The 26,400-nt window shown below is 36.8% G+C and overlaps 6 protein-coding genes and 2 non-coding genes across 9 annotated transcripts; 2 read left to right on the top strand and 6 right to left on the bottom strand.

Annotated features, from left to right (window-relative positions):
- Nucleotides 1-12: 12 nt before the first annotated feature.
- LOC133835091 (zinc carboxypeptidase-like) lies at nucleotides 13-1,660 on the bottom strand. The gene is made up of 5 exons (XM_062264963.1): nucleotides 1,453-1,660; nucleotides 1,264-1,391; nucleotides 764-1,148; nucleotides 323-710; nucleotides 13-262 (listed from the first exon to the last, which is right to left on the bottom strand). The coding sequence occupies exons 1-5, from the start codon at nucleotides 1,621-1,623 to the stop codon at nucleotides 63-65; spliced, it is 1,272 nt and encodes a 423-aa protein (XP_062120947.1). The 5' UTR covers nucleotides 1,624-1,660; the 3' UTR covers nucleotides 13-62.
- A 2,285-nt stretch (nucleotides 1,661-3,945) lies between these two features.
- Nucleotides 3,946-5,615, bottom strand: LOC133835363 (zinc carboxypeptidase-like). The gene is made up of 5 exons (XM_062265386.1): nucleotides 5,377-5,615; nucleotides 5,186-5,314; nucleotides 4,694-5,078; nucleotides 4,253-4,640; nucleotides 3,946-4,198 (listed from the first exon to the last, which is right to left on the bottom strand). Exons 1-5 carry the CDS (start codon nucleotides 5,475-5,477, stop codon nucleotides 3,981-3,983), a joined length of 1,221 nt encoding a protein of 406 aa, XP_062121370.1. The 5' UTR covers nucleotides 5,478-5,615; the 3' UTR covers nucleotides 3,946-3,980.
- Nucleotides 5,616-6,159: 544 nt separating this feature from the next.
- LOC133835364 (abhydrolase domain-containing protein 2) lies at nucleotides 6,160-14,183 on the bottom strand. Its single transcript, XM_062265387.1, has 5 exons — nucleotides 13,491-14,183; nucleotides 8,142-8,311; nucleotides 7,728-8,082; nucleotides 7,303-7,652; nucleotides 6,160-6,889 (listed from the first exon to the last, which is right to left on the bottom strand). The coding sequence occupies exons 1-5, from the start codon at nucleotides 13,643-13,645 to the stop codon at nucleotides 6,720-6,722; spliced, it is 1,200 nt and encodes a 399-aa protein (XP_062121371.1). The 5' UTR covers nucleotides 13,646-14,183; the 3' UTR covers nucleotides 6,160-6,719.
- Trnas-aga (transfer RNA serine (anticodon AGA)) lies at nucleotides 7,003-7,084 on the bottom strand. The gene has a single exon. It is a non-coding gene; the product is annotated as a tRNA-Ser (tRNA).
- On the top strand, nucleotides 8,522-8,592 carry Trnag-gcc (transfer RNA glycine (anticodon GCC)). Its single transcript has one exon. It is a non-coding gene; the product is annotated as a tRNA-Gly (tRNA).
- A 376-nt stretch (nucleotides 14,184-14,559) lies between the features above and the next one.
- Nucleotides 14,560-17,729, top strand: LOC133835365 (dehydrodolichyl diphosphate synthase complex subunit nus1). The gene is given in 4 exon segments (XM_062265388.1): nucleotides 14,560-14,716; nucleotides 14,769-15,265; nucleotides 15,267-15,416; nucleotides 17,205-17,729. Coding segments are annotated over 3 exon segments (825 nt in total). The 5' UTR covers nucleotides 14,560-14,716; nucleotides 14,769-14,935; the 3' UTR covers nucleotides 17,550-17,729.
- On the bottom strand, nucleotides 17,713-23,681 carry LOC133835361 (uncharacterized). Of its 2 annotated transcripts, none has more exons than XM_062265382.1 (5): nucleotides 23,516-23,681; nucleotides 22,711-22,884; nucleotides 19,361-19,580; nucleotides 18,730-19,300; nucleotides 17,713-18,670 (listed from the first exon to the last, which is right to left on the bottom strand). In XM_062265382.1, exons 2-5 carry the CDS (start codon nucleotides 22,794-22,796, stop codon nucleotides 17,910-17,912), a joined length of 1,638 nt encoding a protein of 545 aa, XP_062121366.1. In that variant the 5' UTR covers nucleotides 22,797-22,884; nucleotides 23,516-23,681; the 3' UTR covers nucleotides 17,713-17,909. The 2 variants fall into 2 exon arrangements, with proteins under 2 accessions (XP_062121366.1, XP_062121367.1); XM_062265383.1 differs by having other exon boundaries at nucleotides 23,520-23,681.
- A 535-nt stretch (nucleotides 23,682-24,216) lies between these two features.
- On the bottom strand, nucleotides 24,217-26,354 carry LOC133835362 (protein panoramix). Its single transcript, XM_062265384.1, has one exon. It carries the CDS (start codon nucleotides 26,217-26,219, stop codon nucleotides 24,636-24,638), a length of 1,584 nt encoding a protein of 527 aa, XP_062121368.1. The 5' UTR covers nucleotides 26,220-26,354; the 3' UTR covers nucleotides 24,217-24,635.
- Between the last annotated feature and the right edge of the window lie 46 nt (nucleotides 26,355-26,400).

The raw sequence follows: 26,400 nt of genomic DNA, 5'->3' as shown, positions 1-26,400 counted from the left end.
TTGGGGAAATGGGGAAAACGCCTTTTATCGTGAAATAATCTTAATTAATTTATTAAACAATTTTATTTGAGAGCCAGATAGCCCAATTTTTCACACTCCGACAGCAGAGCAATAATGCCAACCAATGTCTCCTCGGCATTGGGAATAATGAAAGCAGGCGGCAACACAAAGCCAAAGGCTCCACGATCCCGCATCTCCACAGTGTAAGCTATCTCGATGCCCTGCTGATAAGCATAATCGTTGGTGGCTCCCGAAGCGGTATCTAAAAGGAGTATAAAGAATTGAATTAGACTTTCAATAAGTAAATATTTCAAATACTTACAAAGCACACTCGCTGCTGAGCCATAGCGATAGACAGTGCCATAAGGCAAAGCTTCCACTGCATCGGCATAAGCTTTGGCCACTTGCAATAGATCATTGTAGTTATCAGGGAATTCGTCAGGAGTGTGACCATAAGGCGAGAGCAGCAGTTGACTATAGGAATGAAAAGCGAGCAGCACATTCACTTTATTGCTGACACTGTTTAGATAATCGGACATGGCTTTGATTTCGGGTTCAGAGTATGGATTCGGTCCAGCAAAGTCTTCGGCACAAGGGTTATCAGAGGCGCCACCATTCTCCATCCAATGCACATCAAAGTTGCGATTGGGATCGGTTCCAATGCAGCTCGAAGTGCTGATGGGTTGGCGAGTTTTGCGCCACAGGCGATCCTATAAAGGAGTACATGAAATAAGTAATTCTTAATAGAGATAATATTTCTAACCTTCTCATGCGTGTACGCAAATCCATCCACATTCAACACAGGGACAATATACCAATCATAATTTTCAGCTATTTCCCTAATCAATTCATCATCTGAACTGAGCAATTCATTAATGAACCAAGTCGCTGTGGCTGAAGTTATCCATTCTCTAGCATGAATATTGCTCTCAATAAACACTCCAGGATTGCCTTCCTTATAGGAGATCTTTATTCCTCTTATAGTGCGTCCTTCGTAGGATTGTCCAATGATAATTTCCTCAGTTACAGCTGGGTAAATGATAAAAATTTCATCCAGCCATTCTTCGATTTCAGCCAAAGTGTTGTAACGTGTCCAGCCAAATGATTCAGCAGCTCTCGTATTTTGCACAGTTTCAGTATCGATTAAACTGCGTAAATAATCGTAGATCGTAGATTAATTGAATAAATCGTGCTTATCGGGGAATTTCTGAATTTCCATTCTCTAGAGATTAAAAAGTGTATTGTAATGAAACTATGACTTACGCTTGCACATTGGGAATGAAGATTTCAGCAGTGGTATTTGCAATACTTAATTGTGTTTTAAATTCTTCAATTGCATTTGGACTAACCATTAAATCGAGTTCTGTTGCAGTTTCACTCCAAAGGCTGAACTGTTGAATAAAATATTTAAATTAAAATTTTAATTCATTTGCTATTCATCAAAGTACTCACACTTTGATGTCTTTCGACCAACTTTAGAATCAATTGCCTTTGCAGTGCATTGCTGTACTTGATCTTATAGACAACATGATTATCGTAGCGCACTTTTTCCTCCTTTGGCAAAGTTGCTGCTTGAGCAAAAACCAAACAAGCCAAAAAGGAAATTAACAAGTTCAGACGCATGTTGAATGCTCGACGAAATTAATAGCTCGACTAATTGTCGATGGCCAATTAATAAAGTAAGCAAGTTACCTAAACCAAACTGTTGGATTGTAAAGATAAAGGCCAACTAATCAATTGATATGGAACTACTTGTCAGCCAAACATTGACTTAATCATTGATAAACTTAATACCTTGGCGTCATTTTTTTGCTGAGCAATATTGCCAGTTAAAGTTGTTAAACGCTTTGACAGTTGGTAATATAAAAATCATTGAGATATGAATGAATTTTAAATGAGGAGAAGTTGTAACTATAAATTATAATAATTTATTTTTTATGCAGTTTATTTGGGAGCAAAATTTGCTACCTTTTCACAATCTGCACTATACAAAGTATTAATAAATGATTATTAATTAATAAACTATAGTAAATTTAGCACACTCCCAAAAGAATTCTTGATCCTTCATCTCCCAAGTGCACAAATTATTTTAATCCTTAAATCTCAATGAGCTAATATTTCTACATGCACATTATTTGACTTTACACTTGGCTTAGACTTGTGCTGAACTCTAATTATGCTATTATCTGCAGTATGTAACACATTTCAGATTCTTAAACGCACCTTAACCTCAACCTCATCATATAACCAATTTACGAATTTAAATTAAAATTTCTGTTATTTCAGATTCATCATTGTTTACCAACTGAAAAAGGAACACTTGACATGGATTCTTTTTGTAAATGATTTACTTTTTAATCTGCCAAATCATCAAACATTTAAAATACGGTATGGTTGCACACCTCGAAGAAGGGCCACTCGAGAGGCAAGCAGGGAGATGCTAAGTGCTACTCAAATGGGGCAGAAGGTGCAGCACTCTGCTTCACTCTGTTACGGATAGATTACCCCAAGACTAGGTTACTAAAATGGGACGCCAACTACAAACAAATCTTAACAAACTCATCACCTCAAAGTACTGAAATGTGAGAGACACTATTTTTAACAAAAACCCAACGAGAGCTACTAAGTAATTAAATAAAACCTTGTTTCTATGTAAAAAAAAAAAGATGTACTCATAAGTTTAATATGTTTTTAAAATGATACATAACTCAACTCTGTAAAAGAAACATGACATTGCTTTAAAAGTTAACATAAAATTGTCTTCACATCTATTATTATGAACTATTATCGAAAAACCCGAAGGGATCTGTAGCCTGTGCTTTAGAAAGTGTGAAATTAATTTATATCTAACACTTTTAAATAAATAAATGATCGAAAAGAGACATTTGTTTGTGTTGCTCGATAGTGGGGATCCTTGCGATCCTAGCAATACGTTTCCTTTGAAAAAAGCGGCAGGATATGGCCAAGTTATGACTGATTTTCATTTGGTGAAAATACTTGGCAGGGTTGCTCCTAAAAGTATGCAATGCGAAGCGAATAATAATAATACAATATTCGTTTTTTTGACATAACTCGGCGAAATCCTTAAGGTTCTGGCAAGGAGATACCTTTTTGTAATCAGAGTAACCAGGACTATCGATTGGCATTCAAGGATATTCATGATTTTTCAAAAAAAGGGACCTCAAATTTTTTCAAGGGGTAGGCATAGAAAATTTGGCAAAAAATCCAAAATTCCGCCGTATCTCGGCCATTTGAAGGACGATAGAAATGTCCTTTGGCACAAGGATATCTGTTTTGAATAGAAGACGATTTACATACTAAAAAAGGACGAATGTCCTGTAAAGAGACAAGTTACAAGGACTTCTTTGTATACAGCAAATTGCGTATATCTCGGCCGTATCCTTTCCGATCCTTGCGGGCCATGTGTTAAACGCAATCTCTTAGTGAGGCCTATGATTCTGCCAAAGGACATTCAAATCGTCCTTGTAGTTCTCGAGTTATCCTGAAATTTTCAAATTCTGCCTTTTCCCCATGAGCCGCGGACCAAAAAATTACAAGTGTTGGATTCTTAGATAACCCCATATTTTTCTGATGCAGATTGATAGAGTTCGTCCTTGCGATCCTAGCAATAGGTGTCCTTTGAAAATGCGGCAGGATATGGCAAAGATATAGCTTGTTTTCGAAAATATATTCTTAGTGCACCCTAAAAGTATGCTATACAAATTTATTTTTTTCAGAGTCAGTTTCAAATTTTGCGCACCCTAAAAGTATGCTATAAATTTTATTTTTTCAGCGCCAATTTTAAATTTGAAATTTTAAAATAACTGACAAAAACTTTTTTTTTTAAATATCATCTTAATCAGTTAACGAAATATTAAAATTGCAACATTTTGATTAGTTGTAACTGCCCAAGCAGTTTATAATTTAAAACATTAATTCATATCTTAAATTAGTTGAATTTTAGCTTGAATACAGCTTAATTAATTTAAAACACCATTTATTTCAGAGCCAAATAGCCCAGCTTTTTTACACTCAGCCAGCAAAGCTATAATGCCAATCAATGTCTCCTCGGCATTTGGAATAATGAAAGCAGGCGGTAGGACAAAAGCAAAGGTTCCTCTATCCCGCATCTCCACAGTGTAAGCTATCTCGATGCCCTGTTGATAAGCATAATCGTTGGTGGCACCGGATGACATGTCTAAAAGTAACTTGTTAAACAATTGTGATATATTACAAATATCCAATTACTCACAAAGTAATTTGGCTGTTGAGCCATAGAGATAGTTGGTGCCATAGGGCAAAGCTTCCACTGCATCAGCATAAGCTTTGGCCACTTGCAGGAGATCGTTGAAATTATCAGGAACCTCTTCATCTGTGTACCCATAGGGAGAGAGCAACACTTGGCTGTAGGAATGGAAAGCCAGTAGCACATTCACTTTATCTTTAACAGTTCCCAAATATTCCGCCAAGCCTTTGACTTCGGGCTCCGAGAAAGGATGTGTTCCGGCATAATCATATTGACACGGATCATCGGAGGCGCCGCCATTCTCCATCCAATGCACATCAAAGTTGCGATTGGCATCGGCGCCAATGCAAGTTGAGTGATTAACAGGTTGTCGCGTCTTGCGCCACATGCGATCCTAAAGAATAGTTATTAATATTTATATTTAAACAGGCATTTATAAACACTAACCTTCTCATGTGTGTATACAAATCCATCCACATTCAGCACGGGCACAAAATACCAATCATGATTCTCAGCGAGTTCTCTTATCAATTCATCCTCTGAACTCAACAGCTCATTGATTAACCAAGTCGCTGTAGCTGAAGTAATCCATTCTCTAGCATGAATATTGCTTTCAATAAACACTCCAGGATTGCCTTCTTTATAGGAGATCTTTATGCCTCTTATAGTGCGTCCTTCGTAGGATGTTCCCACCACAAATCCTTCAGTAACATCCGAATTTTTCTCGAGTATTTCATCCAACCAAGCTTCGATCTCAGCCAAGATATTATAGCGCTTCCAGCCAAATGTGGCAGTTGCTCTTGAGTTTTCCATATGCTCATTATCGATTAAACTGCAAATATAGATTATTTTGGTAATAAAACATTTGCTTATCTTGATTATTCTATAATTGAATTGCCGCAATTTAAAATTCTATTAAATTACTGCAATTAAACTTACACTTGAACATTGGGAATAAATATTTCAGCTGTGGCATTTACTCTGTTTAATGTTTTCTCAAATTCCGAAATGGCTTTTGGACTGACCATTAAATGAAGTTCCGAGGGGGGATTCATTCCAAACGTTGTACTGAAGGATTAAAGGATTATATTTAGTATTCAAAATAATTGAATACTGAACACAAAACTCACACATTGATGTCTTTTGGCCAGCTGCAGCAAGAATTGTCTTTGAAGAACATTACTGAACTTGATCTTATAGACAACATGATTATCGTAGCGCACTTTTTCATCCTTCACTAAACTTGCTGCCTGTGTTAAGACTAAGAAAGTCAAAAAAAGGAATAATCCAACTCAGAAGCTGCATGTTCAACACTCAAAATTACCAACTCGACTAATTTGCGTTGCTCTTAACTGAATTACTTATAGTCTCCCACTTGAATAAGAAACATAATCGCTAGTTAATCGCTTGATAATTGAAATATGTCATGAGCTAAAGCTGAAATCGATTCAGATAATTCAAGTGCTTGGGTTTTTTGTTAATAGTTTTATTTAATTTACATATAAACACGCATATATGTACATACATAGTATATATATTTGTGTTACGACTGTGGACACTTAAGCACATGCTACACAAAACAGTTTTCATTTCATTGGTACAACAATTTCTCATTCATATTCATATTCATATTCATTTTGATATTCGATTACGATTAATAAAAACACATCGGAAAAAGTTTAATACGTACAAAAATTTGGCCATTGCTGGCAATATTGTTTCGTTTCTCAATTTGATATTTGGAAATGCTTTATCGTAAAATACACACATCTATACATATATATATTTCTTTAGTATACATTTATATATAAATATAAATATTTATATAAAAAAATCTCGGGAGTTACAAATCATATACACATATCAAAAAATCTACAATAAGGCAATTTTTGTTTTTTTTTGTTTGTTCTTTCTTTGTTTTTGCTGTAATTTCATAAATTGTATTAACTTATTTAAATGAATGTGACTCGGCAATGTTGTCGGACTGTGTATACATCATGTGTGTGTTTATCATCGTAATTATAAAGCTGTATTTGGTTTAAATTATAATCGGCTTCTTAGAAATAAGTACATGGTATGTGCGTTACTAACTAGAAAATACAAACTAAAGGTCTATGGTATCGTGAGGTCCAAAAGAAGTGTTGTTGTTCTTGTTAACGTAATGCAAAATACACACAATTCAATGCTCTGTTTTAAATGCACTTTTCAAAGTTTACATCAATTTGAATATATGGGGACTATTCGCGTCATACGTACACCAATTATTTATCTTTATATTTGTTTTTTTATGATATATATCGAGTTTTATATGTATGTATTTTGTGTTCTAATTCGTATAAGATTCTTTTGTTTTGACAGCAACTTGGAATTTTGGCAAAAATAAAAAGCAATTTCATTTCTTTCGATTTTATATAGGTCTGCGGCATTAATAGTTCATATTCAGTGTGAGAGAGAGCGTGCAAAAGTAGCCTCCTTATGTCGCCACTTTGCTGCCGCCGGCATGCATCATCACCAGAGATCCAACCATGGCAACAAGTGTGCGATCTAACCAGGTAACTGGGTTCGGGTAGAAAAATCCGCCCTCATAGAAGCCCAAATGTCCGCCGTGAGCCACCTCCACGTAGGCGGACTTATCGCGGGTAGCTGTAATTAAAAAATTAAAAATATAATTATTATAAAAATGTTTAAATTTAAAAAAGCGAAAATGAAATAAAATGAATTAAATTTAAAAAAGTAAAAAAAATTCTTCCAACTTTCGCAGCCGGTAGGATTCGAACCTACGCTCCCAGAGGGAATCTGATTTCTAGTCAGACGCCTTAACCGCTCGGCCACGGCTGCTTGTTGGGTAAGTTACGCCATGAGTCAACTTATGCTGCTTGCTAGCGTCTGTTAGCCTAACAGAACTATAGAACTTAACAGAATAGCTATTTACGCTGTTATGTTAAGCAGCAATTGCCGCTGTTAAACTAAGCAGCAATTGACGCTGTACTATTAACATTACAGAATACAAATACAGGCAACTGCAATGTTAGGCCGATAAAGTTTGCTTTACTTACTTGCATACTCCTTGATGGGATGCAGCAAATCAACGGGCACCAACGGATCATCCTTGGCATTAATAAATATCATAGGTTTCTCAATAGTATCGAAATAAAAAAGCGACGAGCTCCATTTGTACAGCTCTTGGGTTGATGAAAAGTTGTAAACACGCCGTGTGTAAGCCTCATCGAGTTCCGGCAATGTGGCGGCAGCGATAATCTCACGTTCGTTGAGGTTGTGTCGTGCCTTCACCTCGTCGGAGAGCAACACATGACGATGTCGCAGTATAATGCTCTTCACATTCTCCGTCATGATGTACAAATAGAATCGGCGGAAGTTCTGCCAGTTGAGCAGCCATTTAGTGCCCCTGAAATATAGCATAAAACATATTCAATTAAGAGCGCATTCATAGAGAGCTGATATTAGGGTTGCGTATGCTCACTCGACAGCATTGTAGCCCTGGCATATGGAGATGCCTCCAATAACGCTATTCGGCTTAGTCTTCTGCTCTTCACCCATGTATTTAGTAACCAAATTGCCACCCAAACTGAATCCAACGGCAACCATGCGACTCTGTTGATACTTCTGATGCAAATGCTCGACCATGGCAGCGAAATCATCAGTGTGTCCATAGGTAAAAATGCGTGTCGAGGTCACCTGAACGGTTCGCAGTGCTCCAATGTGATTCATGACGGCACAGCGATAACCATTGCACTGGGCCAGGTGCACAAAAGTGCGAATATAAACCGATTCCGAACTATTCGCAATGCCTGGGCAAATGGCCACAGTAATGTCATCTAAAGAAGAGAAGAGTGTGAGTCAAGTGTAGTTAAACTAGTCTTTAAAGGCAACTTACCCTCCTGCTCCTTGAGCGGCTGATACAAGTCGTAGGTTAACGTGGAGCCATCGCCCAACGAGAGATAGACACGTTCACCCAAAGGCCAGGGGCAACGGACACGACCCACAATGCTATGCAAGACGGTCTGCACATGGCCACTGAAACCCCACAGTCTCGGCGGAACATAGCTACAAAAGAGAATTTGAAAAAAAAAATGTAATTTAGTAATTTCCAATCGCGTGTTGTTAATTTGTCTGAGAGCCAGACAGCTGTGACAAAAAAAAAGTAAAACTTCTATGCATAATTCAAAGAGCTTAACAAATTAACTAAACACCACAAACTGTTGCTTCAAGCCAGTATCGCATTGAAATACGCATATCGCTGTCCAACAGACACAAGCATCGGTGGTTCAGTGGTAGAATGCTCGCCTGCCACGCGGGCGGCCCGGGTTCGATTCCCGGCCGATGCAGAAATAACTTTTTGCTTTTTTTTATTTAGTACTGAAAAATTCTGCGTTTTTTTTTAATTGCAAATTAATTTTTTTTTTGTTTGCTTGTTTTAAATATAAAGTACACTTGCTGCTTCTTTTTGCAAGCAATAAAAATTCTCAGAAGTAATGAATAATTTTACGACCTTGAACTTGACTAGCAAAGCGGTAAAGCAGCAAAGATATACTAAGTAATGTACATACTTCATACATACATATACTGCAATCAAGTTTTCTAACAAATTTAACTAATTGTATGCGACAAAAGAGCTGAAAGCAATGCCAAAGTTTTGCACAATGCCCACAAAAAACGAATGACGAATAAAGCAACTCTTAGAATTCAATTGAAATCAATTGAGCTGACAAAATCAGCGCCGCGACTAACAAATGTTCTGCTTGTTGTTGTTCTTGTTGTTGTCAGGCGTGCATAAACGTGCACAAAAGCACTTTTACTATGCATTCCTCTCATTCCCTTTGCTCTTACTTTCCCCATTAGTTCAATTAGTATCAATCAAAAGCAGAATTGGGGACAAATTTGTATAAAAGGCAAATGATACGCATATCAATTGTTAATCGCTGAGTATTAATAATTAATTAATGTGAGAGTGTGTGGGTGAAAATATGTGTGTATGTAGATCAATGGCCATTAAATATTTAAGTAGTTCAACAGCTGCTACAATTCCCTTGTTCCGATAAAATACAATACAATTTTTGTACAATTTCAAGAGCAGTGCAAATTCACACATACACTAAGCAGAAAAAGTCTGCGTACAAACTTAACGCGCAACTTTGATGTTAAATAAAAATAGTTGTATTGAAGATATTGACTTCATTTTTTTTTTAAACTAACAACATATTTATTATGAAAAAATATAACCAGTCCCCAATTATTTCCACCAGCAACTTTTTTAATTAAAATCAAAAAACAAAAAATACATCTGTTTTCGAATCAGAAAAAGTCTGCGTACAGACTTAAATTAGTTAAAAAAAAAACCATTTATTGATAAAACATTACAAAAATTAGTACGAGGTAGGATAAATAGGAAGGTTTATTGTGCCAATCAAGCGTTTTGGCATTGATTAAACCAATTTTTGGTGAATTCTGGTGGTATTTCGATCCACTCATCCAAAATGGCTCCCGAGGGAGGAAACCGTTCGTCAAACTGGACCAAAAAGGGAAATCTCAGCGGGAAATTGTTGAATTTGTTTTTTAAAACGCATTCTATGATTAAAAAAGTCCAAAAAAATTGGAATCAAACCGGCACAGTTCAATCAAAGCCACATTCTGGTAGGCCTCCAAAGCTGACCGATCGAGAAGAGCGGGAGATTTTGATGTCGGTGAGGCGTAATCCTGGGTCAACTGCCGCAAAAATTGGTCAGGACATAAAGAAGAACTATAAGAAGGATTTACATGATAAAACAATCCGAAAAATTTCCGAAAAATTTCCAAAAAGTAGGACTTTCATGCCTGTGTTGCTCACGCTGCCACCACCGTACTTAACTGCTGGCGCAAGGTTATGCACATCAAGGGCTGTGCCAGGTTTGCGCCACTCAAATTTTCGCCCTTTTATGTCAAATTGCTCCAATAATTGAAAATAACTTTGTTCCAAAAGGCTAAAGGCTCTTGGATGCATTTCAAAGCGCTTCGCTTTACTGACGGGTGATATGAGAATCTTCTTCAGCGCAACACAGGCATGAAAGTCCTACTTTTTTGGAAATTTTTCGGAAATTTTTCGGATTGTTTTATCATGTAAATCCTTCTTATAGTTCTTCTTTATGTCCTGACCAATTTTTGCGGCAGTTGACCCAGGATTACGCCTCACCGACATCAAAATCTCCCGCTCTTCTCGATCGGTCAGCTTTGGAGGCCTACCAGAATGTGGCTTTGATTGAACTGTGCCGGTTTGATTCCAATTTTTTTGGACTTTTTTAATCATAGAATGCGTTTTAAAAACAAATTCAACAATTTCCCGCTGAGATTTCCCTTTTTGGTCCAGTTTGACGAACGGTTTCCTCCCTCGGGAGCCATTTTGGATGAGTGGATCGAAATACCACCAGAATTCACCAAAAATTGGTTTAATCAATGCCAAAACGCTTGATTGGCACAATAAACCTTCCTATTTATCCTACCTCGTACTAATTTTTGTAATGTTTTATCAATAAATGGTTTTTTTTTAACTAATTTAAGTCTGTACGCAGACTTTTTCTGATTCGAAAACAGATGTATTTTTGGTTTTTTGATTTTAATTAAAAAAGTTGCTGGTGGAAATAATTGGGGACTGGTTATATTTTTTCATAATAAATATGTTGTTAATTTAAAAAAAAAATGAAGTCAATATCTTCAATACAACTATTTTTATTTAACATCAAAGTTGCGCGTTAAGTTTGTACGCAGACTTTTTCTGCTTAGTGTACATGTCAAGCCTGTGTGTATGCAAATGCGTGAGTGTGTGCAGCTGACTCATGCAGTGTAACCCATTGCGTAGGCAAAGCAAATGCGATAGAACTTTCTTAAGCTCGTTTTGTATACCAAAGCAGAACGTGTGAGAAAGAGAGCAGAGCAGCAACAGCAGCAGAAACTGCATTGTTGTTGTTGCTGTTTTTGATGAGCAGCGTTCGCGCTCTTTGCGCTTACGCAATCTTTGTTGTCAAACAAAAGCAGCGAAGCACGAGAGTGGGCAAAACGCCAAAAACAAAAACAAAACACAACACAAACAGGTAGCCAGCCTACCGGCTGCTTTGCTATTTGAATAAGAGAGATGGTGAATAACAAAGCAAAGGAACGTGGCAATTTGTTTTTGCCGGCTTTCTTACTTTTATCATTCTACACAAAGACAATCACACACATACGATACAATTTTATTACTGCATGTGCTTATGGAATTAAATTTTACAGTGCCTTTTGCTTCCTCCCGTTTGAAAATGGTTGGTTGCTAGGCGTTAGTCGCTTTTGCTTTTGCTTGCTGCGTAATTAATTATGTTTAGCACTTTGCACCGTTGACGCTTATCACCATTTGACCGGCGGACAGCAGACAGCAAAACAGCAGCAATGAGAAAGACAATAAAATAAACACAAAAATCGCCACCGAACCAACAATTCAAAGATTATTCATTTCACAAATATTTTGCCAATAAGAAACCAAAAGAAATCTATCTATACATATACTTTTACACACACACACAAAAGTATTTTATATGGATTTTGTAATAAAACTGAGTGAAAATTTTCCAGGCGCGTTTATACGACCTACAAAAAATGTTAGTACAGCGAACTTGTAAAGTTTTTGGCAACGTCACAGAGCATTTTTGATAACCTTTTGGTCACGCAATTATTGATGGAATTTTATGATCTCTCAAAAAGTATATAAAACACTTTCAGATTGTGCCGATTTTTATTAACAATATCCGTTGGGTTTATCTGCTCAATTCCAGTTTACACTAGAGATCTATTTAGGTTTTTTTCTGTACATGTACATAATCTAATCTTTAGCATTAGTTTTTTGGTTTTTTGCTTTTTAGAATTTTCCGAGCATTTAAGGTATGCCGATTAAATTTAAAATTGAATTTGAAGAGACCGAAAATAGTGTTTATTATAAAATCTATTAATTCCCTATTTAAATTTTGAAATATATACAGTTTATTTATATTTAAATGAAAAGATTAAATTACCCAGTACACACATGTTTGCACTTAATCTGCACTGAAATGAACGCTTGACTCAATAACCCACTATTTACTATATTTAGCGGTGTATTGACTTTTCTTCCTACTGATAATGCCCATAGCTATAAAGTCAGCCAGTTCCGAACCGAAGATAGCAAACAAAATAGTCAGACGACTTTGGCGGTTAGGCAACTGATAGGGTTCTTTTGCCATTAGATAACGAATTGTAAATATGAATTGCGCAAATTAAAAGTTTCCCATGACAAAAGTCATGGTCTTTGGGGCCTCGCAAATTCGACAATTCAATGCAAATCTCAGGTGCTGATCAAAATTGCTTAATGGATCAGCTGTCAATTCATCAGCGCTAATTATAATTATAATTCATTATTTTAAATATCGCCTAGTGCCTTTCGATTGGTTGCTATTACTAATTGCGGCTAATGATTCATCTGCTTCTGGTTGCCACAGCTGTGTTCGACGATTACTTGAACTTTGTGCATGTGAAAAAATAAGTGTGACGCCGATGGTTGAATGGAAATTGAATAGTGCAAGTGAGATTACGTGTTGCTTGTAAACTGATTAGCGATTTGTAATTATGGCAATTGAAAACTTTTTTGTTGCTAATTGCAAACATTTCATAACAAAGTAAGCGTGTAAAATGACACTGGCCACTTGCGGTATTTTTAAGTAAACAATGTAATGGAAGTAGTCAACGTTCAACAAGTTGAAAGTAATATTTTAAAGCAGAAAAAAATAAAATGATCATAAATGTATTTATAATAATACAATTTGTTGTCAACAGATTGAAATGAACTAAAATTGGTTAAAAAAATCATTATTTTCAATAGATTTTCAGCTCGTGTCATTGAATTGCGTTGCTCATTAGTTTAATGCATAGACTGTTAGCTAACATTTTGATTTGGCTGTAATGTGGATGCCACACGCCATCCATGAAACAGCTGAGCGTGTGGCGTGAGCCTCAACACACCCATACGCATACATACATACAGATGCTGGATAACACATACGTATGTATGTTTGTGTGTAGGAGTAATGCGCGTGTGGGCAGCAAAACCAAAACACAACAAATGGCGATTGCATATCGATATCGATAATTCCCATATACACTAATGTACTAGGTATGTGGGGTTTGTATATATGTAGGTGTGTGTACAATATGTATGCCTTAGCTTTGGCTTTTTTTTTGCTCTACTTACGGCTCTCGCAGCACCGGCGCAATTTTATACAAGCAATCTAGAAACTGTTCATCCAGACACCAAACACTGGGCTTAAGCGGTTGACTGTGCACATTGAGAATGCGAAATAGAATGCACACAATGACGGCAATAAGTGTTAAAAACGCGGTGGACATCTTTCTCTTTCGCTCTGCAGTAGCTTCTCCTTTGGGGACCTGTAGATGACGTTTAGTTGACCTCGACAACAACTGATGATGCGTCCTTTAACCTTGTGGTCAGTTGCAACTTATTGTTGCGTTTCACGAATTTTCTTTTGGGCGGACGGGGCGTGGCAGCCACTGCCAAATAAAATCAACGCACACACGCGAGCGCACTCAATCAAACACACAAACACACGCGCAATTTAGCGGCAATTGCCGCTGTGTAAAACAAGACCGCGATTCAGGAAAAAGCGTTTAACAAACTGATGTAAATAATAATATAGATTTACACTACACTTTATTCTTCGAATTGATTATGTTTTTTGTCAAACCGCGCTCCACGGTGTTTTTGTTTGTTTGTGTTAATTACTTCAACATTAATTTTTTATGACAAATGTCAATGTTTTTAGGTATTTAGAAATTACAATTATTGAATAATTATGTTTTCAATTGAGAGAGTTCGGCGGACCCGTTTTATTCGTTTGAAGCAGGCTGTCTGTAGCAAAATAAAATGAGCGAACGATTATTCTCGTTAACACCTGAAGGCGAGTGTGACCATCCAGCTAAGTCAACAAATATACCCAAAGCAAATACGAGCCGGTTACAGTGTAAAAGTATATTGGTATATTAGCTGTGCGGTGGCATACAGGCGCGGATTTAAACAAATGTTTAGTGCAGTGGCTTACAAAAAAGTTAGATGTCGTCAAGAATATTTATATATCAACAATGAACTGTCGTGTATTTATATTTATTTTTTAATAGAAATTTCAAATGCATTCACTCAAAAAATAATTGAAAACGATAATCTTGCATTCGTCTTTTGAAAACTACATTTGAAGCGCTTAATGTTAGTTAACAGCGCAGCAGTGTGGCGGCCGGTCGATAACGGTGCCAATTGTAAGAATTGCCATTCACGCCCAACGTAGAACACGTATGTTCGTGTAAATGTGCGAATGTGTGCGGCAAAAAAGATGATGAAAAATTAAAAGTAGAAAACATGTTGCTTGTCAGCCGTAGTACAAATCAAACAATTGCCGGTTAACATACGTAAGTAGTTGAACACAACATAAACAATGCACTTTATCCATATCGGTTGCAGGTTATGGTTGGAAACGGCAGCAGCAGCACGAGAACAAAACAAGCAACAGGAGCAGCGACGTTCGCCGGCGGCCCAAAGACGTTGCGGCTAAAAGACCAATTAGAAATAGACAACAGCAGCCACATTCCATTCAGAACGAAGACAACAAGAACAACAACAACAGCAACATGATGATGCAGTTATTGTGCCTATGGATTGGCCAACTTCTCTTGCTGCTCGTTGCAACATATGAGCTGCTGCAGCTACTGTGGCATCGACTGCAAGCGTTCGCACACAGGTCATATGACTACTGGCAATGTGATCGACGGCAGCAGAATAATCGTTTGTTGTTTGAACGCACGATTCGCGAACTGGAAAAGCTGCCAAAACATTTGGTGCTTGTGATTGGTGCCGACGAGCGTTATGTTGATGCGTCGCAGCTGCAACGCATTTTCGGGTATGCCCAACTAGTTGGCATACCCTATCTGAGTGTCTACGATGCGCGTAGTGTTAAAAAATGGTTATGTGGACATCGGGCGATTCTGTCAGTGGTCCAAAGACAGATTGTATTACTGGCCATCACAAAAGCAAAACAAACAACAAATACTAGAACAAAATGGCAATAATAAATGTGTTAATGCCAACGGAAGAACTATTGGCGAATTGCAGGTGAGTTCATTCAGCGGAAACAGTCTCGTCTTGATAAGCAGTCAACTCAAAAGCGTGAATCGTGTTATCAAAGTTCAAACTATAAACTGTTACAATTCATCATAATACCCGGTAGACAGTGTGGTAGAAGTTTATGTTCGATTTGTGGCAAGCCAAAATATTCAAGGTTGTGTGTGCTCAAAAAAGTTTCATGTGATAATACATTTTATCTAGAATATTTCTATTTATATGTTTAAAATGTATTCTGTGAGTACTTCAAATAATCTGAAGATTCATCATTTAACATTTATTAAGGTTTAAATTGTTCTTAAATAGTTAAATCGTTCTTTTTTTAACTTAGTTTTCTTTAATGACTGATTCTCTTTAAAGATTAAACAATTTAAACATAACCATCTTTCTGTCTGATTAATTGAATAACAAGATCTAAAAGGAGATTAAAAGAGGTTGAGATCCCAATTTCAGTAACTTTTATTTATGTTTTTTCTGTGGGGTCAAGAAACTTCGTAGCTTGTTTTTGAATTTAATGACGACCTTTTGCATTCCCATGATTTGACAAAATGTAATTGAAACCCGCATTGCTCTCGTAGTTTCTATGCGAGTGTTAAAACAACAACAATAAGAACAATTATAAACATTACACGTTTCAAAGAAATTTGTAGATTAGAAGATCATTAGTACATTCTTAAAAATGAAATGCTAAATACGTAGTACTTTTTTAGTGAGTAATGAGAATATTAATAAATAATAATGAATGGGATTATATAGATCATTTTTTATATTTTTATTTTTTACATTTTACATTACATTTCATTAATGAAAATTATATTATTTATAATTTAGTACATTCCATTGAAAACATTGAAATTTCATAAGCTCATTAGTGTACTCATTAAATTATTGTTATAAAGCATTCAATAATTTTTAAAGGTCACTTTCAGTTGCAGCGTTTTTAATTAGCTTTGAATACAGATGTTTAATCTTACATAATTTCACGTAATGAAAAAGTAACGATTGCGCTTAAAGCTAAGAGTTAAGTTGACTGTAATAGACTCTTTACTTTAAACAAGTGGAGAACTTTTGTTGAGATAAAAAAATATAAGGAAATAAGCATAGAAAACATTAAAGAATACTATGAGAGCACATAGTTTCAGTGCCGTTAAGTGTGATAGGCCAAACGTATCGTATCAATTACCCGTCACACTTTAGTTAACAAAAAGTGACGCTTAACGCTACAGTTAAGTTGACTTTAATAGACTCTTTGAAAAAGTGGAAGAAAGAAAATATAAGAAGATAAGCATAGAAAACATTAAAGAATACCATGAGAGCACATTCATGCAGTGCCGTTAAGTGTGATAAAAAATAATAATGAGTAAAAGAAAGTTGACTGTAATAGAACCTTAACTTTAAAAAAGTGATAAAGGGCAAACTAATTTTGATAAAATGGAAATATTAGAAGAAAAACACATTCGTTCAGTGCTGTTAAGCGTAATAATGAGAAAGTAACGCTTAACACTGAAGTAAAGTTTACTGTAATAGAACCTTTACTATGAAAAAGTGGAAAAGGGTTTACTAAGTTGTTTGAAATCGAAATAGAAAAACTGGATTTATTCTATAAATATAGAAAATGTAATAATTGCTTAACAGCAATTTCTTTTAGTGCCCTTAAGTGTGATAAGGCAAACGGGTATCGCAAAGTCAGGCAAACTCTACCTAACATATTCCCTTGTTGTACGCTTATCTTACTTACGAGTTAATTATTTTGTGTGTTTTTTGTGCGTATGTTTCCAGGTCTTTCAAATCAACGCGTTGTTGGATGGCCATGCGCTGATTGCCAAACTGTGCCGCGAACTGTACGTGAATCGTGGCACAACCGAGGTGCAGCAGCTGCTGACGAAGCGCGAGCTGCTCAGCGATAAGCTGAACGAACGCCTCAACCAAGAGCTGGGAATCCCGGTGCCAGAACCCGAACTGGGAATTGTCTTCTCTGGTGTGACGTGCACCTTTGGCCTGTTGCCGTGGCATGCACGATTCACCGAGTTCCACACGCATCCGAGTGGGCGGCACTTTGATGCCACATGCTTTGCCCAGCTGCTGTACAAATATGCGCGCTGTGAGCAGCGTTGGGGAAAATAATCCTTAATATAATAGAAATTCAACAACAAAAGATCCTTTAAAGCGCAATGTTCTCCCAACTACGTTCTGTTTTGTAGTTGGTTAGGTTTATACATATGTAATTTAATTTAAGTTAAGCAAGAGCGTTTAAGCTGAGAGTGAAACGAGAAACAAGATTAAAGAATTTGTTCATAAACGAAATATTTGCTGTATTTTGCCAAGGAGATTCACAAACAAAATGGATTTGTAAGTTTGTTGTTGTTAAGCATAAATATTTGAGGGTAAGTTCGATTCGCTTAGACGCTAGTGTTAGCTATTTTTATTGTATTTATATTTATATTTTATGTATTTTTTGGGTGAACTGAACGCTCTCTCTCTCTCTTATTGCTGCACATGACGCTTGGACAGCAGATTCACATCGGTCAGATACTGATTCTTCTGCTGCGAACCCGAGTTGCTGGGCATGCGCTCGTGTATCATCTGGAAGGAGTTGCGCAGATCCATCAACGAGTCGGCCAAACCCTTCTTGATGTTGGCAAACTCGCTGGACATCAACGACAGCTTGCCCAGCAAATAGTTGAGATTATCGTCCATATCAATCATGTGCTTCTTTGTCTCCTCCACCTTGGCACTCAGTCCCATCATCGTGGCAAACGTGCTGTTCACATAGCCATCATGCCCAGACTGCATCAGCATCAACATCTCCCGACTCTTGCCCAGCTCTCCATTCATTATCTCAATGCGATGCCAGACCTGAGTGAGCGCCGTGTCCAACTGTCCGCTGATGTTCCGATTCGCCTCCTGCTGTGTGTTCACCACACTGGCATCCAGTTCAGCGAAACGTGACTTCACAAGTGTTGTCAACTCCGCCAGCTGCTGCTCGACGAGCAGACTCACCTTCTGCACAATCTGCAGTGTGCCAAACTCCACTTTGCGCTGCGTATCGAGGACCACCTCGGAATTTGTCATCATAATGCTGTTGAATTTGCCCAGCGAATCGAAGCCATCGTTGAGTTTATTATGACTGGCATTGATCTGTTTGTTGAACTGTTGGAGTTGACCCACATCTGTGGTCAGCTGCTTGAGTTCGCCTTGGATGTTGGCCTCTGTTTGCTGTAGCTGCTCAGTGGCCTGACGCAAGGCTGTTAAAAGGAAATAAATATTAAGAATGAATTATAAATTAACAGTTTTTTAATCTCACCTTGTTGCTGTGCTGACTGCGCTTCAGTTTTCAACGCTGCCAAAGCATTGAGTGTCTCATTGTTCAGCTCCTGAATGTACGCCTTGTCCTGCTCATTGAGTCCCTTGGCCACCTGAGGCGCTGGCGTCGTCACGGGAACGCTTCGCAACTGCGCCACTTCGCTGCTCAAGGCGCCAAGACGCTCCATCAATTGCTCTACGAATTCATCGTTCTTCGAAGGCGACACCGTGGTCACAGCATCTGCTATGTGTTGTTGCAACTTGGCTTCGATTTGCTGGAACAATTGGTCAGTGCGTTGCATGTGTTCAAAGTTGCTTGCTGTCTGCTTGGCTGCCTCTTTGCTGCTGCTCAGCAAATCAGTCACCGAACTCGAAAGTTTCTTCAGCTCCTCCAGCAGCTGTTTGTTGATCTGCTGCTGTTCGCTCACAAAAGCATTTGGCAACGCTGGAGCAGCTGCAACTGGAGCAACTGGCGGACGCTTGAAGCATTCGTCGTTCTCTCGCATCCATTTGAACATGTGATCGATGGCCTGATTGAACTTCTCCGACTGCGTATTGGTTTTCTCCTCTTGCTGCTCAGGAATGGAACTTATAATTCAAATGTTTATTTCATTCACTTTTTGTGTACTCACTGTGATCAACATTGTTTCTATTTGACTGACACGTTCGTCCAGTCGTCCAAAGATGCCGTTGATCGGCTCCATGTTCTTTTGACCCTTTTGGAGCACCTGCATCGCCTTCTTCATGATCTCAGCGGCAGCGCGTTCGCGATGCTCGTGACGTTCCAGTTTGTTGTCCAGCTGGTGGTACATTCGGATCAGATACTTTATCGAGTCGTCGAGCTGATCATTACTGCAAACAAGATGAAAGTTAATAAAGTGTGAGTTGTTCATCAAACATTTAATTCATATTAACGGATTATTTATTTATTATTAGGCTTAGATTATAAATTTACTAAATTTACTACTGCTGGCTGCTTTGACCTTTGGCATAACAAATTAAAATGAATGAAATACGAAATTCTTATTTTGTTCTTGATTCGGCAAAATACATTAAAATATTATTAAATATTTTGTATATTTCAAAAATTCCCAAGTTGTTAATTTAAATTAAATAGAATATTTCGCTTATTTTTTATTCATTTATTGGTATTTATTTTTTTTTCTTTTTGTATAACAATTTGCCATTTTTAATCATGATCTGAACCTATTTATTTATAGTCAAATTAAATACTTCTTATTTTTTAAAGAAGGTAATTCATATAACATATGATTGTATTAAAAAATTACATTTAAATATTCCATTTCAAATAAATAGAATCTTATAAACAAAAATATATAATCTATATTGAAATATTCCCTTCCAAACATATTCATTTTAATAATTTTATTCATTTATTTGACAAGATTTAAATTCAAAATTAAAGCAGCTGATAAAAAAAATATATTTATATTTTAAATGTTATTTATTGTATTTAATTTCACAAGTTTTATTTTTAATAAAAGTTAAAGGAATTCATAAAAAAACTATAATTTTCATGTTATGTTTGTTTTTAATTAGTATAAAATATTTTTATTTTAAATTAGTGTTAAATTTTTATTTACAGTTCTAAAACCAAGTGAAAGAGTGTAAAATAAAATCCACTTAAAAGTGCAGCAAAAATAAAAATTTTTTTTTAAATTTTCAAACTACATTCCGGAAAATGCATCTCAATAATTCATTAAGATATTTCTTAAGTATGTGAAATAAAATTGAATTTTCAATGATATGCTAAAAATGTATAATACTTAGACATCTGTATAATGTGCAAGAACATCTCAATGAATTGAGGGAATTAGATTAATCTTCATTAAACATCGGGGGGCAGGGAACTGGCACTGAGAGAGAGAGGGAGAGGGAAGGAAAGAGAAAGAGGGAGGGAGAGAGAGAGAGAGAGAGAGAAAGACCACCACTGGCCATTTATGGCTCAGTCTATCGACAGCTCGGATCGTAGAGATCGCAGACTGAGTTGAGGGGTTGAAGAGGGACGACTGAGAGAGGGGTTGGGGGGTGGACTATAAATGAGTTGTTGTTAAGATCGAGATCAATTCTCGTAAACTTTGCATGGCCCACCCTGACAGCTAATAATTTTCATCGCTCATCTCTCAGGGTCAGAAACCCTTTTAGTTCTGTTTGTGCTGTGTGCTGTGTGTGGGAAATGCATTGATGTTGATAGATATGCAGATGGAGATGGAGAGGGAGATGGAGAGTTGCGCATAAACAGCGTGGCAACATATGTAGATATGTGTGTGGGTACGCCTGCTGATCTCTTCCCTTCCCCATTCCATTACGTTTTCCCATGCATCCCATCTGCATTTGGCATGAAGTGTGTGCATCCAGCTCTGGGCCAAAAATAAACAAACAAACAAACGCAGGCGGAACAGATCTCACTCTCTGTCTCTGTTTCTTTTCCTTTCTTTTTGAAGGCAACAGTCATTAGTTTTGGCAGTTCTGGGGAGTTTCGGTATCGGAACTGACAGAGCGCTTAGTGCCCCTCACAACAGCATATGGCGAAGAGGGAGGGGAGAGAGACGTGTCTGTGTCTAGGAGTCGGGGACTATAGTTGAGTGTTGCATGTCGAGATCGCTGACGTCCTGGCGCCTGACTTCGCTCTCTCTGATGTTTTCCACGTTTTGCGAACATATTTCTAGTGCATTATATTTCAAAATTCGACATGGCATCTTGGAGGGGGGAGGGGGAGGGAGAACGGGGGAGAGAAATCCGAAGCAAAGTGTGAACGCTTGTTTGACATGTGTCAAAATGTGAGACTATAGTCTGGGAATAGAGTGGGGAATTATCTTTGCTACATTTGCTTCACGAGTCTCGTTTTTTATAGATGCTCATAAAAAAGAAGCATCCAAATAGGTCTCAAAAGTAACAAAAATCTATGGGTTCTACAACATTGTTTTTAGAATCTTTTGATGGTCTTCGAGTACTGAGTGATTTCACAGTGCATCATAAAAATAAGTATCAAAATAATCAAGCAAAGATTTCGATCAACAAACATTTAAGAGAATTATTCAAATATTTTATATAAAAAATATAGATTTTCTGTATTTTATGATCAAAGGAATGTATTAAACGATATTCTATTATTTATTTTATTCTTTCTTATTATGTTCTACTAAAGTTTTCACACAAATCTTCATTATTACTTAAAGAAATATTGAACTAAATAATCTATCAATTTCAATATATTGTTTAAAGAAAAAATCATGATAATTTAACACAAAAACCTATAAATACTTTAAGTAAACGGTTCCAATACTTCCAACACAAAGCTATAAAAGCCATTCATTAATTTCGTTATACTTGAGAAATCTCATTTAAAAGTTTTTTAAAAAAATTCAAAGATCTTTCTTATTAAGAATAGTATCAAATATATTCATGATCATTATTCTTCTGCGCTTTTTATAAATTTATTTTGTTTGTTTATTATTTATGGATCAAGAAATCATTTTTTTTTGTTTTCTTTATTTCATAATCATCCTTACAATGATCATTATTCATCTGCGCTTTTTATAAATTAGTTTAAAATAATTTTTCATTTTTTTCAAGAATTTCTATAATAAGAATTATAATTATCATAACGAAGATCATTATTCTTCGTTTATAATATTTTTTTTATTTAAATTGATTTATTTAATGCACATTTTTTCCACAATTTCAATACTTTATAATGATAATTATTCTTCTGTTCTTTTTATAAATTTATTTAAAAACTTATTTTTATTTTATTCTTTTTATGAATCCGGTAATCTTTTCTTTATAGTTTTCCAAATTGAAATCGATTTATTTAAAGTATATATGTTCCATAATTTCTGTACTTCATAATTATATTTTGTTTAATAAAAATGTCTCTTCAACTTCACTTTTGTTTAAAAAAAAAAATCTTGGTAAACAAGGTTTAAATTCTTTCTAGTTTTTATTGTAAAATACTTACGTGACTGTCGAGGCTTCAATTTGCAGAACCAGACCAATTAGTGTTAGGAACAGCAAAGCTATAGATCGTTGGATTGTGTTTGCCATTTTGGTGCGTGCCGATCGACGTTTCCGCTGATCCTCAATTAGCGACTTCAATGCAGATTGCAATTAATTATTTTGAAGTGCGTGAGATCTGAGGGGGGAGAAGGAAACTGAATCAATTTGAGATGTAAATTGCAATGGCGCCGTTTGGAAATTAGCTTGTTAAATGATTGAATAATTTGGGTTGTTTGTTTTTGAGAAACTGCAGCGAAATAATGTTTACAACACGATGTTATAAACAAATGTGGAATGCAATTTATACTCGAAGATGGATGAATGATTGGAATTTATCAAACAATGTGCCAATTTTGTTCCTTGTTTGCAAAATGCCATTGTTTATAATTGTGTATATGTACAATAAAATATCTGTCTATATGCGGATATATAGATGGGAGCTGTGCAACAAAGCTAAATAACATCGCCAAATGACGCAAATCTTTCTTTTATGCATGGTAGTAAAATGCATTTTGCATTAATTGGGTCAGAAATATGCAAGGGAAATGTCTTAATGGCAAAAATAACTGGAAATTGTATAAGTAGAATTTGTATTTTAATTATTTGTTTTTGTTTTTCTTAATGGAAACAATGTCTCCTTATCGCACATTTTAATTGGGTTAAAGGTTGATAAATTGTGTGACTGCGCCTATGATAGAACATTCAATAATACTATACATATATTCAAACAAAATAAAAGCAAATATAATAAGAAATACTATACATACATACGCAGGCTTAAAAGTTTATAGTTTCACTCGCGTTCAGATTAATGAAAATCACAACTCACGAGCACCGAGAACACTTTATGGAAATGTGAAGCACTAGACAACGGTTTTACTATTTGAAGAGCGAACAGACGTCCTCACTGCACGAGCAGCGAATGATGAATGAGTACAAGATGCTGGCGCCAGCTACGAAGCATTCTTTTCTGATTCTGATAATCGTCTTTGGTTCTGCTCTGAAGCTGATGCTGGTTGCAGAGCGTCGATGATGAGAGCGCATCGGCAGAAAAATCATGCTCAGATGTTTCTAATTAAGTGTCATGCAAAAGAGCGCCGGCAAAACTGTGATGTGTGCAGTCCCGCATTCGAATAAGTCTGCGCAATTGAATTAAAATCCAATTTGTTTTAATACAAAACTATTCAATTCATATTTAATACTGAGGGCAATCAATCGAAGTGGCTGTCGGCGTATATGAAGTCAATTAAATTGAAATTCAAATGCATTTCACACTTTTATTAGAACTGCAGTTTGCCAATATATTAATTGAAAGGCCTGCGTCATACGCTAATTCAAAAATTACACTTGGCGCCATTGGCAAATTAGTGGTGAATGGCAACTTTAAAACATGTGTGATATCAAGGAAAAATTATTGCTCTAAGCAGTTCCAATAGCTGAAAGAGTAAATAACGAAAAGTTTACTATATTCACATTTAAATGCCTTTTTCATTTTTATTTTAAATGTGCTTTTCAAATATATTCATAAAATTATATTAATTTCCGCGTTAGCGCCATTTACAAATAAAATTGAATGACTTGTGGTGAATGGCTAACGCGTCTGGTGGTTACCGATAGCACGCAAAAAACGACCATTTGCATGCAATCGGTAATCGATATTTCAAATTTGTAGCATGCAAATATATTATGTATTTGAAAAACTTTATTAGAAGGCACATATTTTTAAAAAAATTAAATATTTATGATAATATTCGATTTTTAGGTAATTTAAAGTTGTAAAGGAAATGTGTAATATTATATTATTATAAATAATGATGGAACGAAAGCTACTCCCTGAGCTCCTTTTCAAAGAGTGTAATAATGAAGTATTTTGGTAATATGTTACTACTAAACACGCGAATATAAATTGCGACTGCGCAGCTCCTTAGCTTCGGCACGTTTAGCATTCAAAGCGATTTGCAGTCCTTTAAATATAGAATCAGCCCAATATGTGGAACTAGGCATTGTGGCACACAACTCTCTCAATGCAAACACCACATTGGCATGTTGCTGCGACAAGTTTGTCTCACAGAAATCCGACTCCAGCCAAAAGATACCCTGACTCGATGACGATCCTGGTGCCATTGCCTGAATGCCAACATCTTGTGTTCGATTGCCAATATTTGGATCCGTTTGGGTTGCAAGGCTGCGAAAGAGGCCGGTGCACATGTTCTCATCCTCCTCATTGCCTTTGGATGCCTTCTCCTGCTGGCGCAGCTTCTGCAATGGCATCTTCGAATGTTGGAGCAATTGTGTTAAACGGTTTACGCTAATGCCCGTGAGGCGGAGCAGAGCAACTGTTGCCCTTGGCAATGCCTCCAAGCCCCACTTGGCTATGCTGATGTTTGGCGTGGTTGAATTGAATTGATATGACACATTGAAGTTGTTGCACAATGGCGAAGGATTCTCATAGTTGGCTCCACACAACACTGACGAGCGGCCAGGCAGTTTCTTAATGGTGTCCACTACCAGATATTCTGTTGGCGGTGTTCCCGATCTTTCGAGAGCTAGCAATTTAAGTGTGGCTTTCACACGTTCCACAGCCAGTTGGCGCTTGTCTTTGATGCTCGGTTTCGGATCCGCAGCAGCAGCAGTAGTTGCTGTGTCACCTGGCAATAGCTTCTTGATGCTGATAATCTTAAGGGATCTTTCGCTATCACGCACTGGGACATAATCCAGTTCTATGTCATCATCTTTGCTGTTGCTAGTTTTATGCGTCCGTCGCAGTTTTTTACGAGAACTGGATTCCTCCGGGCTTGAACTGCGACGTTTCTTGTGTTTCTTCTCCTTTTTGTGCTTTTTTGCTTTCTTAGTGGTTTCCTGCTTCGTTGTGTTCTGTTGTTTTTCAGCCTCTCTGCGCCGCAATACTTCAAGTATTCTATCATGCTCTTCGGTGAGCAACCTCATTTCTTCATCATCATCATCAGCACCAGCATCGTCGACTGCAGCATCCACATTCGCATCAGCAACAGTCTCACCAATTTCATCTTCAGCTTTAATCGGCTTCAAGTCCATGTTATCCATTTCGGCTCTGCGACTTCGCATCGCATTTACCATGCCCTCCAAATCCAGATCGTCCAGTTCATCCAGTAATCCACCGAAATCCATTCCTCGTGGCGGCTCATATTTGATCTTCACATCCTCAACAGCTGCTTCCTCTACATTTTCGTTTATTGTGGTATTCGAGGATCTTGGTGGCGTTGCATCGTCTTCATTAGGGTCAAAACGTGGACTGAACTTTTTGATCACCACTCTCTGGGTTGGCATCGTATTTTCTCCATCATCGTCGCTATTCCATCCAACACCGCCGACACAATCAGTTGGTGGATCAGGTGTCAATGGATTTTCTCTGCGCAGAGGAGTATTCACTTGATCGTCGTCGTCATTAGCGACAGGCAACTCGCTTTTGAGTTGCACATTTAAATTGTCCATTTTTTTATTGAGATATTCTACCACAAAACGTAGAAGTAACTGCAATTGCTACAAATGCGCAAATTGTTAAGTAATTTTAAAATGCTGCGCTAAACAAAAATGTAGCACACCAAATAAAGAGAGCTGTCAACTTTTTTCGATAAAATATCGCGAGACTGAAAAATATACCAAAAAATGGTTT

This window comes from Drosophila sulfurigaster, chromosome 2L (assembly GCF_023558435.1).
Source record: "Drosophila sulfurigaster albostrigata strain 15112-1811.04 chromosome 2L, ASM2355843v2, whole genome shotgun sequence".
NCBI lineage: Eukaryota > Metazoa > Arthropoda > Insecta > Diptera > Drosophilidae > Drosophila > Drosophila sulfurigaster.
The sequence above is the reverse complement of the archived record's forward strand: the minus strand, read 5'-3'. Positions and strand labels throughout refer to the sequence as shown.

Bases quoted from the DNA above. Each gene is read 5' to 3' on its own strand.
- LOC133835091 (XM_062264963.1), bottom strand. From the start codon at position 1,623: ATGCGTCTGAACTTGTTAATTTCCTTTTTGGCTTGTTTGGTTTTTGCT. The intron at 1,392-1,452 runs GTGAGTACTTTG...TTTATTCAACAG, and splicing joins TGGTCGAAAGACATCAAAGT to TTCAGCCTTTGGAGTGAAAC. The intron at 1,149-1,263 runs GTAAGTCATAGT...TTATTTACGCAG, and splicing joins TTCATTCCCAATGTGCAAGC to TTTAATCGATACTGAAACTG.
- LOC133835363 (XM_062265386.1), bottom strand. From the start codon at position 5,477: ATGAAAAAGTGCGCTACGATAATCATGTTGTCTATAAGATCAAGTTCA. The intron at 5,079-5,185 runs GTAAGTTTAATT...CTATATTTGCAG, and splicing joins TTTATTCCCAATGTTCAAGT to TTTAATCGATAATGAGCATA. The intron at 4,641-4,693 runs GTTAGTGTTTAT...ACTATTCTTTAG, and splicing joins TTGTATACACACATGAGAAG to GATCGCATGTGGCGCAAGAC.
- LOC133835364 (XM_062265387.1), bottom strand. From the start codon at position 13,645: ATGTCCACCGCGTTTTTAACACTTATTGCCGTCATTGTGTGCATTCTA. The intron at 8,312-13,490 runs GTAAGTAGAGCA...TCTCTTTTGTAG, and splicing joins GCGCCGGTGCTGCGAGAGCC to CTATGTTCCGCCGAGACTGT. The intron at 8,083-8,141 runs GTAAGTTGCCTT...TCTCTTCTTTAG, and splicing joins GCCGCTCAAGGAGCAGGAGG to ATGACATTACTGTGGCCATT.
- LOC133835361 (XM_062265382.1), bottom strand. From the start codon at position 22,796: ATGGCAAACACAATCCAACGATCTATAGCTTTGCTGTTCCTAACACTA. The intron at 19,301-19,360 runs GTGAGTACACAA...ATTCCTGAGCAG, and splicing joins TAGAAACAATGTTGATCACA to CAAGAGGAGAAAACCAATAC. The intron at 18,671-18,729 runs GTGAGATTAAAA...TCCTTTTAACAG, and splicing joins GCAGTCAGCACAGCAACAAG to CCTTGCGTCAGGCCACTGAG.
- LOC133835362 (XM_062265384.1), bottom strand. From the start codon at position 26,219: ATGGACAATTTAAATGTGCAACTCAAAAGCGAGTTGCCTGTCGCTAAT.